The sequence below is a fragment of the Tamandua tetradactyla genome, chromosome 8 (genome assembly GCF_023851605.1).
Source record: "Tamandua tetradactyla isolate mTamTet1 chromosome 8, mTamTet1.pri, whole genome shotgun sequence".
Classification (NCBI taxonomy): Eukaryota; Metazoa; Chordata; class Mammalia; order Pilosa; family Myrmecophagidae; genus Tamandua; species Tamandua tetradactyla.
In genome coordinates, this window is record NC_135334.1 from 61,913,445 (window position 1) to 61,926,647 (window position 13,203).

At 44.8% G+C, this 13,203-nt stretch overlaps 1 protein-coding gene across 1 annotated transcript; it reads left to right on the top strand.

Moving 5' to 3' along the window:
- Positions 1 to 2,564: 2,564 nt before the first annotated feature.
- Positions 2,565 to 4,354, top strand: FAM181B (family with sequence similarity 181 member B). Its single transcript, XM_077112075.1, has one exon. It carries the CDS (start codon positions 2,623 to 2,625, stop codon positions 3,898 to 3,900), a length of 1,278 nt encoding a protein of 425 aa, XP_076968190.1. The 5' UTR covers positions 2,565 to 2,622; the 3' UTR covers positions 3,901 to 4,354.
- The last annotated feature ends 8,849 nt before the right edge of the window (positions 4,355 to 13,203 follow it).

Here is a 13,203-nt window from a genome sequence, read left to right on the forward strand (position 1 = left end):
ATTTAGTTTGAATATGATTACATTGGAATTTAGGTAACTCTCTGGGATTTGAGAGAGATTTGCAGACTAAAGATTGTTGGGTAGCTGATGGCTGTTTAGCTGATGGCTGGGGGTAAGTGGCCCTACTGAGTCAGTTACACAGACACACAGCACACAGCACACGACTCAGGAGACAACCCTCACGGGTGAGTGGAAGGCGTCTGCTTTATTGAGGAAGTACACAGGCTTATATAGGCTGGGAGCATGCAGGGATACGTGTCAGGCTGGGATTGGTCACCGTTGTTGCTAGGGCGGAGGGCAGATTTAAGGTTAGCGCTTTTGGTGCGAACCACTGCCAGTTCCGTGAAGAAAGCCGGTTGTGGGCTAGGCCATTTTGTGTTGCCTTGCATCATCCACGGCAGCCATGTTGGCAATATTTTATGGCTTCTCCATCAAAAGATGTCTATTAAACGTAAAGTACTATGCTATCTGTGTCTGAAGATGTGTAAGAGCCGTTCAGTAGAAAAAGGTGAAAAAAAAGTTAGTGGTCTTGCCAGACTGATGTAGCGTTGGACTTCTGAAAGTTAGGCTGTGTGTTATCCTAAAGTGTGATGAAAGAATGTACCAAACAAAATAAAATGGTTACCAGATTCTTTGAAAATTATTTTAGCATGTTTTTTATTTTTCCCTTTTTATAAGTTAAAAAGGTTGTCCATTCAGTAAAGATGATCTCTTTTCCTATAGGCCCAAACTGTCACAATGACAGTTTATTTTTTGTAGTTGTTTAACCCAATGCCATTACATTTAGAAAGAAGTTTCAAAACTTATTCTTTTAACTGTAGTGATTTGGATATTTTATATCATGAAAAGTTTTATATGAAGAAGACTATAATCAATGTATTTGTCATCCAATTTTTTACTTTCTATAAACCATATTTAAGTAATAAAAAAAAAGTTAGTGGTCTTAACTGTCAGACCTGGAGGCCTAGGAAGAGGATCTGCCTGGAGGGGGAAGGGAAATGCAGACATCTAGCCCTATGCAATGATCCCAGTGTAAATGTAGCCAAGAATGAAATATTCAGCCTGCTCATGGAGGACATGAGTTTCTGTGTGCAACTCAAACAAAAGGTATGTGAGAGTTGAGCCAACACGAACTCAAAAATAAGAAGTTCGATTCAGTTATACTGTCTTGGGATGTGGCTACTTTTCATCTTTTAAATAACGTTCATCTGACTTTTCTTCTTTGGTAAGACTGTGCTTTCAAAGTGCTGAAAGAGGGTTTTAACTACATCCTGAAAATTGTGGCTAAAAGAAAAGAGTTTTGAAAGAGATGTTCTATAATTCCTCCACCCTGTACTTAAACTATAATAACTCATAGAACACTTTATCATGCACACAATGTTTTCATGAAGGTTAACTCATTTAATCCTCACGAACATGCTGTGATAGAAAAGACGCTTAGCAAAGAGAGCCATTTTGTGTGTGTGTTTCAGAGAAGTAAGGGCAAACTTAGATTATGAGACAGCCAACAGATAAGGATTTTTATTTATGACAAATGCCCTGTAAGGTAGACAACTTTACCTGTATTTAATGTAAGTAAATCAAGGCTGGGTGGCTTGTCCAAAGCCACATACTCAGCAGAGGAAGGATGTCAAGTGGAGTTACAGAGCTATTAAGTGGGGAAGTTAAAACTAGGACCCTGAGTCTTGTGAATCATGCCCATCCATGCTCAATCATATTGCTCATTTTTTCCTATCCCAAGAGGATTACCCAGGTGACATTAGATCTAAACGAACTTCAAGGTGATCTTTGAAATGCAAGAGAAGTTCCAAAAGGACAAACTAAACAGTATCATATTCTGTTCCAAAATGGTGAGAGTTTGTTTTATACATGGGTCAGAATAAGAGTTTCTCTCTCTTTTAAGGGCACGAGTTGGCTTAGTGCAACCAACTCCTTTCTCCCTTGCTTCCTGCTAGTTACTAATAAAAGTAGACCAAATGCAGGCTTCAATGTACAACTTAAGGGTTACTTGTAACAAGAAGTAGGAGACAAGAGCATCTGGCTTGAGAGTCCTGTCGCAGCTTGGTTATAATCTCAGGACCAAGGATAGAGCTTGAAGTAACACAAGTTTCCTTCCCGTCTTATAGGTAAAGAAACCGAGCCCCAGTTAAAACAAAGTTTTTGCAAAGAGCTTAGAAGTGGGGTCACGTTGGTCTGGATATAGCCGTGGGCAACGCACTGAGCTGGATTTTTTAGGATCGCCCACCTCTTCCTTACTCCTTGTTGTTGGAGCTAGTCAGGAAAAACGCCGCAAGGCTAAGGGAAACGCAGGGGTTAAGGCGATGAGCTAGAGAAAGCCCAGAAACTGGGAAAGCGACCCCCACCTCCCCAACCCTACAAGCTCGGCTAAATAAGCCCCTCCTCCCCGCCACAGGGGCGGTCGCCGCGCGCTCCCTTCCTCCGCCCCTCGCTTACAAGACCTAATGAGCTCCCCCGGGAGGCTAAGCAGCAAGCCCAGCCCGGAGCTAGGAGGACGCGCCGTGCACGCCGCGCCGGGGCGGGAGCCGGGCCCGGGCCGAGGCCGAGGCTGGAGCTGGTCGGGGGCGAACGGGCTGCGCTGCAGGCCGCCCGGGAGCCGCAGTGATGGCGGTGCAGGCGGCGCTCCTCAGCCCGCACCCCTTCGTTCCTTTCGGCTTCGCAGGCACCCCAGACGGGTTGGGGGGCGCCTTCGGAGCTCTGGACAAGGGCTGCTGCTTCGAGGACGATGAGACCGGGGCCCCGGCGGGTGCACTGCTGGCGGGAGTTGAGGGAGGGGACGTGCGCGAGGCCACCCGCGACCTGCTCAGCTTTATCGACTCGGCGTCTAGCAACATCAAGCTGGCGCTGGACAAGCCGGGAAAGTCGAAGCGGAAGGTGAACCACCGCAAGTACCTGCAGAAGCAGATCAAGCGTTGCAGCGGCCTCATGGGCGCCGCGCCCCCGGGCCCACCGTCCCCTTGCGCGGCCGACACGCCCGCTAAGCGGCCGCTGGCCGCTCCCAGTGCCCCGACGGTCTTGGCCCCGGCCCACGGCAAGGCCGCTCCCCGGCGGGAGGCGTCTCAGGCCGCGGCGGCCGCCAGCCTGCAAAGCCGGAGCCTGGCCGCACTTTTCGACTCCCTGCACCACGTCCCCGAGGGCGCAGAGCCCGCGGGCGGTGCGGTGGCGGCGCCTTCCTCCGGGCTCGGCGGAGCGGGCGCTGGGGGCGCGGGAGCGGACGTGGCTGGCCCTGCGGGGGTTACGGCGGCCCCGGGAGCCAGGAAAGTTCCGCTGCGGGCCCGCAACCTTCCGCCGTCCTTCTTCACCGAGCCGTCCCGGCCGGGCGGTGGCGGCTGCGTCCCGTCGGTGCCCGGCGTGAGCCTGGGTGACCTGGAGAAGGGCGCGGAGGCCGTGGAGTTGTTCGAGCTGCTGGGGCCCGACTACGGCGCGGGTACCGAGGTGGGCGTCTTGCTCGCCGCCGAGCCACTCGACGTGTTCCCCGCCGGAACAGCCGTCCTGCGGGGACCCGCGGAGCTGGAGCCCGGCCTCTTCGAGCCGCCGCCGGCGATGGTGGGGAGCCTGCTGTATCCCGAGCCCTGGAGCGCTGCTGGCCCGCCGACCAAGAAGCCGCCCCTCGCTGCCCCCCGCGGCGGCTTGACCTTGAACGAGCCCTTGCGCCCGCTGTACCCCGCCGCCGCGGACTCTCCGGGCAGGGAGGATGGGCCCAACCATTTGGCCTCTTTCGCCCCCTTCTTCCCAGACTGCGCTCTGCCCCCGCCGCCGCCTCCCCATCAGGTGTCCTACGATTACAGCGCCGGCTACAGCCGCACGGCTTACTCGAGCCTCTGGAGACAGGACGCGGTTTGGGAAGGGGCGCCCGGGGAGGAGGGGGCGCACAGGGACTGACTGCCGGGTAGCCTTCGCTCCCATATAGACGGCTGTGGGGAGCATCCGCCGCCGGGCCTTTCCTAAAGAACGATGGGAAAATGCATGTGGAGACGAAATGGGATTTTTAAAAAAAACATTAATAAAAGAAACTTCAGAAAAAGACACGAGGAGGAGTTGGGGGTTATGTGAATCACAGCCTCAAGAAGCTGTTGTTGTTGTTTGTTTGTTTGTTATGAAAGCTGTTGGTAGATCCAGACAAGTCAAGAAATGAATACTGGTGGGAAATGGGGTGAGGATGGCAAAAGAGGCAAAAGATGGCTTGTGTCGCCACCTGTCCCTTCTCCAACTTTTCAGCAAAAGATCAGGCAGAGTGCGGTGCTTTTAGTGTAACTGCTCCCTTCAAAAGTGCCATGGTCCCCCTTCTTCCCTCCCCTTTGAGTGCATTATGAATTAAAGTCTATCTTGAAAAGAATGGAGCGATGCTATGTTGTTATTGATTTGAGCGTTTTCTAAGAAGACGGTTTTCAGCCTGGTCGTAGCCTTGTTGGATGAGAGTGTAGAGCTGGACTGAGGAAATGAGGCCCATGGCTGTCTGCTGATTTCCCACAACCTGGGCCTTGGGTATGTCCCTTTCCATTACTCTTCATCGTTAGGTTTTTCTTCTGTCCCCTCCCTTCTTCTGTCTCTTTAACTCATCAGTACTAGTGTCTGCTTTCTTTCTGTTTATTTCTCTGGCCTTTCACTGGTCCCTTTGATATTTTTTCCTGTGGGCTTTTCTTGCAAATCTCTGACTTAAGACGCTTACATTTGCCAAACCTGGGGTCCATTTCCCTGTTTCCCTTTTCCCTACTCCAATCACTTAGGGTGGAGGCTGAGAAAGTCATAAACTCTACACATCTTAAGTTTCATCTGAGACGTTGGGGATGGCAGTAACCCCCCCCCCTCCCCATTTCTCATTTCTTTACAGCTTGTTGGGAAGCTCAGAGGAGAAATATATAAAATTCTATGAGGTCATTGCTCCATATAGATAGATAGGTAGAGAGATAGATGATAAATAGGTAATATATACATATATAATTGTTTCTATACGTGAAAGAGCTTAGGACTGTGGGTCCCATTCTCTCTTTTTTTTACCCTTTTGCATGGTGACTGTCCTTTCCCTTACAAGTCATTTATTCTCTTTACCCCTTCTCCTTCCCCACTGGTTTCTGCTTCCCTGTGCTTCCTCATTCCCTATACCCACACTCTCCATGGAAGGGCATGTGAAGGTTGTGAAGTGTCACAGGAGTCTCTTTTCCCCAAATAACAAATTTGATAAATGGAATTTGAATTGGTGCTGAAGGGAGGAAACTAAGCTGTTGTTGGAGGGAGGTTTGGAGTGGGGGTCTGGGGGAAAGTCAGAGAAATGTTTTAACCAGTCATGAGTGTGGCAGAGATGACACTCGGCACATCAGGATGGTTGAGGAAAAAGGAACAAAGGTGGAAATCAGCAGTTGGAGGGAAGGAAAGAGAGCGCCTCAGTACTGGGTCCCAGATCAACCAATCAGCGAAAATGCATGAAGAGACCAACTCCCAGAAAATTTAAAGTAATTGCTGCTCATTGATTGAATACATTGCAAAGGAGAGCTTCTTTTGTTCCAGGCAGCCAAGATAGAATGTAAGAAAATCTAGATGCGAAAAAGTTAAAACCGCAGAGCTATTGCAACACTCTAAAAGTCCAATTCAATATTTGTAGACATCAAAAGTACTGTGATGTTTTCAGATAGGAATGTGTGAAAAGTGGGCATCAAATTGCAGATGGAATTTTAAATACTATCACTAAATCACTCTCTTTGGAATGAAACTTTTTTTAAGAAAGCACCATAGTCTATATAGCAATGAGTCTTGTTAATGAAACAAACAAAAAACTTTTGCAACTCCCAGAAGCTTGATGTCCATTGAATTTCTTTCAAAGTGGTGAAAATGATTAATTCCATTGTATTGGCAGAGTGTCATCTGTTAATCAATTAAGTTATGTAGACTATTTCATGATGAGTCCTGTCCAGTATAGAATTGCATATTAGGAAAACAGTATTCCTGTGATTACTACTAAGGCTTTCTGTCATTACAATGTTTCTTATTTTTCCTCATCCTTCTTATCTAGTTGAGTAAAACAAGGTCTATCTCTTCCAGTATCTTGCTTGCAATGCCTTTGCTAATAATAACAATACTAACATTTGTGTTTCTGTGTATTTGGCATTGTACTAAGTGCCAGTCAATAGAACTTCTTAACAGCTCTGTAAGAGAGGGGCTGATATCCCTGTGTGAAAACTGAGATCCAGGCAGGTTAAATAATTTGTTGAAAGCAAGTAGTGGTTCCAAGGTCTAGATCAACGTGTGTCTTAACCCCAAGTCGTAACTTTTACTCACCAGGTTCTGTTGTGTTTTGTAAGTGTGTATGGTTTCCAGTCTCATTATACTATGGCATTTTGGGCCAGATAATTCTTTGTTTGGGGGTTTTTCCTGTGCATAGTAGAATGCTTAGCAGCATCACTGGCCTCTACCTATTAGATGCCAGGAGCATCCCCCAAGTTGTGACAGGCAAAAATGTCTCCAGACATTACCACATATCCCTTGGGTGGCAAATCGCCCCTGGTTGAGAACCACTGCGCTAGACAAATGCAGTGTCTGTGGGGTGCCTGGCACTTTCACACACATTATCAAACTTAATTCTTACAAATGCCTTTGCTCAGGTATTGCTATCCCTCTTTTACAGGCTGAGGAGAGAGAATACGCAGTCAACTTATGTACATCTCAGTTCTGCTAGTTTGCTAACATTGAAGGCTTGGATCAGCCACTTAATCTGAAACATAATTTTCCCAGTGACAAAACTGGATACCTTTGTCTATCACAAAGGGTTATCATGGGGATTTGGCATAGAGTGTATATAAATACCCACTAGGGTGGGGGCAGCATGTAGTACCAGGCAGCCAAGGCTTGGAATTATATCAAATTTTCAAACCACCTTGTTATCCAGGATGCAAGAATTTAGCTCTGATTCCCATCTCTGCTTCCTTTCCCCACCTCCAGTCCTGAGCACTCCTGTGTTGTGTACCTCCAATAGTACACAAAGTAGTGCCTATTAATAAATAGTCCTGTGAAGGGTTGAATGTATTGTTCCTTCTTCTCATATGCCATTTATCTACTGAAATCTGTAAGAAAATATTTTATCCATACTGGATAGCCACAGAAATGCCCATAAAGCATTTTACTTAAGTGCTTCAGTGGATATTTTCCAAGATCATAAATAAGTTATAATAATATGCTTGTACTTGGACAAGCCGAGGATCCCAGACTAGTCAGCAATAATAATTACACTTGTATGCCACCTGTGCATGACTGCCTACGCTAGCTGGACCTTCCTTGAGTCCTGGAATACATTTTAGAGTCTTCCTACATCCTCTAGATGGCGGTCCCAAGCCTTTACCTCCCTTCTTTCAAGCTTCTCCCCTCCCCTCCCCTAGCTCCCAGGTCCTGAGAAAATGGAGATGGTCAGCCATCAGTAACCCTCCTCAGTTTCCCACCCCTACCCCACACCTAAGTTTTTTCCTCCAGCAGCCTGGACTTTCTCTTGCTCTTGCAGCCCAGGATTCTGCCATTCCTGCTTTGTAAGGGCAAGATACTGCTCCGTTGTTTATTCATTTTCTCCTTTATCTTCAACCTCACCTCTCTCCTCACTTTCCCTATCATTCAATAAATAAACCTATAACATGGCTTAAAAGATAATAAGCAAGGAGGAAGGGCAGTACGGAGAAGTAGAAGAGCTTCTTCAACTTGTTTCCCTTTTCAGATATTGCCCTATCTTTGTTCCTTGGAGTCAGGTCTCTCAGAGATATAGTCTAGCCGTTTGTTTTTTTGCATCTCAGTAGTTTTATTGAAAGGTATAGCCTTTGGTACCAACCGTAGTAATAGTTTGTTAGGTTACCTCTGCCAACTCAAAATTAACACTGACATTCGAAATATTGAAATGTGTCAGCCGTTTGGGAAAACTGAAACGTTGTCCACAAACACAGTTTACAAAAGTTAGGTATGCATGTTGGGACATTTGGTGAGACAAAATAAGCCAGAAACAAACAAACAAAAACAACAATGGTATGGGCACTTTTAGAAAATGCTTATAAGAAAACAGGGGCCTAGATCGTAAGCTTTTAGAGCAGACACATTAAGTCTGGAGTGGTGATTATTATTTCTGGATTTTGAGAGGCTGTTTTATATAAATAACCTGATATTTAGAGAAAAGAACGAAGCCGAATAGGTTGGGGTTAAAGTAATTCAGAACATAAGGGTAAGGAAGACAATGTCTACATTTTAGAACCAATGGAAGAACAGTTTATTTGATCTGGAACTGAAATTTTCTGTAGTGCATAATCTAATTCAACCTGTCTGTATAGCTCATTCGAACAACTGAAACACAGGAAGCACAGAATAAGAAAGAGGTCTTTTAATCCTGTACAGATTATTGTAATGCCTGGAAACATCCTAGAGTATATTAAGCAGATAATCAGAAAGTATTGGCAAAGTCTCTGGAAGGAGGGGAGAAAGACTATGGAACTATTAAACTTTACCATAAGGGAATCCTCTGATACTGTGTCAAACTTTAGGGACACCCAAATCAATAGGCCATGTCCTCAGTCATGAGGCTTACTCTTGTTAGACTTATGTAGATAGAGGAGAAGCTTAGGCTACCTATAGGCATGCCTAAGAGTTACTTCTGGAGAACCTCTTTTGTTGCTCAGACATGGCCTCAGTCTCTCTAAGTCCAACTCTGCAAGTGAAATCATTCCTCTCTCTGCTATGTGGGACATGACATCTAGGAGTGAAAGTCTCCCTGGCAACGTGGGAGAGGACTCCCAGGGATGGATCCAGACCTGGCATCGTGGGATCAGCAATTCCATCCTGACCAAAAGGGAGAAAAGAAGTATAATTAATAAAGTATCAGTGGCAGAGAGAGTTCAAATAGAGTTGAGAGGCTACTCTGGAGGTAGCTCTCACACAAGCTTCAGGTAGACCTTGCTACCTATCATAACCTGCCAACCCCCAACCAGGACCATTGTAGTCAATCCTAAAGAACACCTAGGGCAATATATAAGATTCCACAACAGTTCCAGGCACTAGAGTAACTTGCCAGGAACCTACAACCTCCAGATGGATAGCTGGTCCAGATAAGTCGTGAAACCTAGCCCAGCCTCTCCAGAACATCAGATAGTTCCATCTCCCTACCCCATATTAGTGACAGACCCTTCCAATATAAAAAATTTAGAATTGCCATAGCCCGAACAACCCCAAAGACAGGTATGGAAAAATCAAAGGTGATGGTGGAATTATACATAGATGATAGGACTTAACAAATGAACAACAAATTAACAATGCTGAATCAAATTAACAAATGCTGAATCATTAAATTGATATTTCTTTTAGTCTCCAATGTTGTAGAGCAGCTAGAAGTAAAAATGTAAAATTGTGAAATTGCAACCCATGTCAAAGTCTGAAATATGTTCTGCAACTAATTGTAGCACTGTGCTTGGAAATTTATAGCTTTTTTGTATATATGTTGTTGTTCACATAAAGAAAGGAAAAAAAAAGTCAATTGTGATGATAAAAAAGTATTTAAGCCTTCTAGCCTCCTGTATTCTGGAGCAGCCAGAACGAAAAATATGAGAGGATCGTATGGTAGCCCACGAAAAACTCTGGGATCTATCCTGTAACCATTTTTTGAAGAGTGCTTTGAAAACTACCGCTTTTTTTAATTTCTTTGCTTTGTATATATGGTATACTATACAATAAAAAAGTTAAAAAAAAAAGCTAGGTATGACTTTTTAGATATTACTGTAGTTCTTTGGTCTATTTTCATTTATCCACAACATGATACCAAAAGTAAATATGAATTGGTTATAGCTATTCTGAATGGACTCAGGTTGTACATTTGTTCCCAGTGACTGATGAACAACAGTGATTTCAATATTGTAGACCTTACATCCACTCACCCCACGATATGAGATGCGAGAGGCCTACGAGCTGCGGGGACTCGTGGGCACAAGGGGAAAGGCTGAGGCCGCCGCAGAGCCACGGAAACTAAGCTACCCTCCGCCTGGGTCGGCTTGGAGAAGAAGTATATTCTACCTATTTTACTTCAACCTCTCCTGCTATTCAACTCTTAACTAACTAGGTTTTATTCTAGGGTGAGCAAATATTCCAGTTTGCCCGTAATTATTCCAATTTTAGCTCTCAAAGTTCCACATACACAGAAATATTTCAAGTCCAGGCAAATGAGGATGGTTAGTCACTTTACTTCTGCCTCCCATTCCCTGACATTGCTCTCCCTGGGGCTCCACCGCCAAACCATGGGGTCTTCAGCCGTCAACCTACTTGACTTCTATGTTGCATTTCCAGTTGTCTCCCTCTCCTCTTTTGTTTTGGGATATTTTCTTTCGGTTTTCTTCCTATCTTTCTGGCCAAGCCTTTTTCCTCTCCTTGCTGGAACCCTCACACAGTGGTGGGCTCCAGGGTTCCCTCACTTCTGCCCTTTTCTCTTGGCACTCCACACATTCTTTCTGGGCCATGGTAGGTCTTCCTAAGACTTTAGTTATCCCAAAGGAGCTGATGATTCCCAAAATTATACCTGGAATCTCCATTCTAAACTCATCTACTCACCCACTTCCTAGACAGCTCTTCCTGGTGGCTCATAAGCTCCTCAAACGTTATGTTCAAGACCAAACACAGCTTTTTTTTTTTCAAACTAACAACAGTCAACCTAGTTTCCACATCCTTTCTTGTAGCTCCCTCCCATTCTGTCCAAATGGATCCCAAGCTGGTGTGTTTCGAATGTTTTTTTGTGTTTGGGTGCATGGGCTGGGCATCGAACTTGGGTCTCCACCATGGAAAGTGAGCATTCTACCACTGAATCACCTGTGCACCCTCAAATATTTTTATTCATGACCATCAGAAAAATTTCACTTTACATCATGTCCCAATATAGCCATGTCTAGCTCATATATATATATATATATATATATATATATACAAAAGTATGTATATATCCATATATACTTGAAAGAAATTTTTTACAAGGTAAAAATTCTTGCTAAGAAACTATGTGATGCACTGATATTTTATTTTGTATCTTAATAAATAGCTATTATCTATTAAGTTAATTTCATGGCTCACTAATGGTTGAGACCTCAACAACCCTTGCCCATTTCCTCTACTCCTTCCCCAAGGCCACTCCTTAGTTTGGGCTCTCATCACTCCCCTCACCTTGCCTACTGCAATCTACCTCCTAATGACCTCCTTGTTTCTGGACTCATCATCTTCTAATCCATCCTTACTGAGGTGATGTTTCTGAAAAGCAACACTGATCTCGTCACTATTGTGCTTAAAATCTGTCAGTGGCTCCCTGCTGCTTCCAGGATAAAGTCCACAGTCTGAGATGTGGCCAACCTCTTCAGCCTCATGTCCTACCTCAGCTATGTTCCAGGAATTTAGTACTAATTTCAGGTGCCTGAATGCTTCCCATCCATGTCACCTCAGTGCATTTGCTCCTGCTGTACTGCTAGGATGTACTCCCCTACCTTCTTTGTTTGGCTAATTTCTGCTATGTTTTCAGTTTCAGTGTTAACTTCTATTGTAACCTCCCTGTTCAATTAAGCACCTCTACTCTGGACTCCTTTGTGATCCTCAAGACCCAGAATCACCTTCTTATAGCACTTACTTACCTTGTTATAATAATTGTTATTCCTCTGATTCCTCTACTGGGGACAGATACTGGCCTCCGTATTCCTATCACTGTCTTGATTCTGGCACAGTAATATGCAATAAGTGATCACTGGAAGAATTTCATGGGACCTGAGGGTTGAAAAGGGACTTTCTACCCATCCTCTCATTTGCACTTCACCTCAAACTTGTCAAATTGCCATATAATCGCATGCCACTTGATTAAGCACCTACTTTGAAAAGAGAGTCACTTTTTCTGTGGGAAACTTAATTGTGGCAGGGATTATGAATGTAGCAATAGCATCCATATTAGTACTTTTATCCCAATAAAGTGCAGAAGTTACTTTGCCTGGAGCAGAGCATTTGGTGGCAGGCATAGAGGGTATTTGTGTCAGGCTTTCAATCATTTTTTCTGCCCACAGAGTGTGACCAACACTTTCCTCTGTGAGATCAATGATAATGAGAAGCTCTGCTCTTAATGAGCCTAAAATTGAGTTGGGAAGTTAAGACATAAGTACATGAACTGCTCAGTGTCAATACAGGAATGAAGAAACAATATAAGAAAATAATCTAAGAGGTGTCACAAAGTACTAGATAGCTTAATTGCTAAATGAATACTTTGGGCAGTTTTTTTCACTTTCAAAAGGTTGTGTTCCTAGAAAACATGTGTCAAGTAAAAAAAAAATCCTATTTACTTTCCCAGAGAACCAATGCAATGTGAGAAATATGAAAGAAAGAGGGAAGAAGAGAGGGAGAGGAGGAGGGAAATCTGACAAAATTCCTGGCAAAGGGCTCAGGATTCAATTATTACTTATGGTAACAAACACCATAACAAGTAAAAATTAATCCTATTTATTGTGCAACACAGTTTCCTGTGTTTAAACGAGGCCTATATAATCATAGCATATTGTTTTATCTTCTCTAAAGGGATTCTGCCTCAATGTGATAAATCTTCCAGAAGCTGTCTGCAATTGGAGGGATGGCTCTCAGCAGCCAAGGACAATAGAGGGCAGACAGAGCTGTGCAGGTCATGCCCAGTCTTGGGCACTAATGAGGCACATCTGGCAGTGTTAAACTGTCTGCTCGTTGAATGCTCAGAGGCTATTGATGAACCTCAAGTTATCCAGCCTCACTCAGCTGCAAATTCTGAAAACATTCAACTCAAAGGTTCAGTTAAACTCATTGTCGGCGCTAGTAAGAACTTACTCTGACAGTGCATCAGAAGTCCAGCCCTCTAGCAAGAGGTTAGCCTCAAGGCCACTTGAGTATCCAGTGGAGGTGGCAGGGGAAGCAGGCAAGCATCCATGGGCTCAAGATAATACACCTTTTCCTGTTCCCTGCTTGATGAGTGTCTGTTCTGTATGACACAGCTTCTGCCCTGGTTCCCTCTCAATGTCTGCTGCATCTGGTGCTCTGTTGGCCCTCCATTGGGAGTGCTACTGAAGCTCTCAGTTGGGGCCTGACACACTTCCTTTTCACTAGACTTTACGTTTGTGAGCAGGCACTGTGTGTGTGTGTGTGTTGTGTATTGTTGTATTCCCAGGAACTTCTTGTGTCTGACATACAGGTGCT

What these genes read in the sequence shown, in the direction of transcription:
- FAM181B (XM_077112075.1), top strand. Translation starts at nt 2,623, where the DNA reads ATGGCGGTGCAGGCGGCGCTCCTCAGCCCGCACCCCTTCGTTCCTTTC.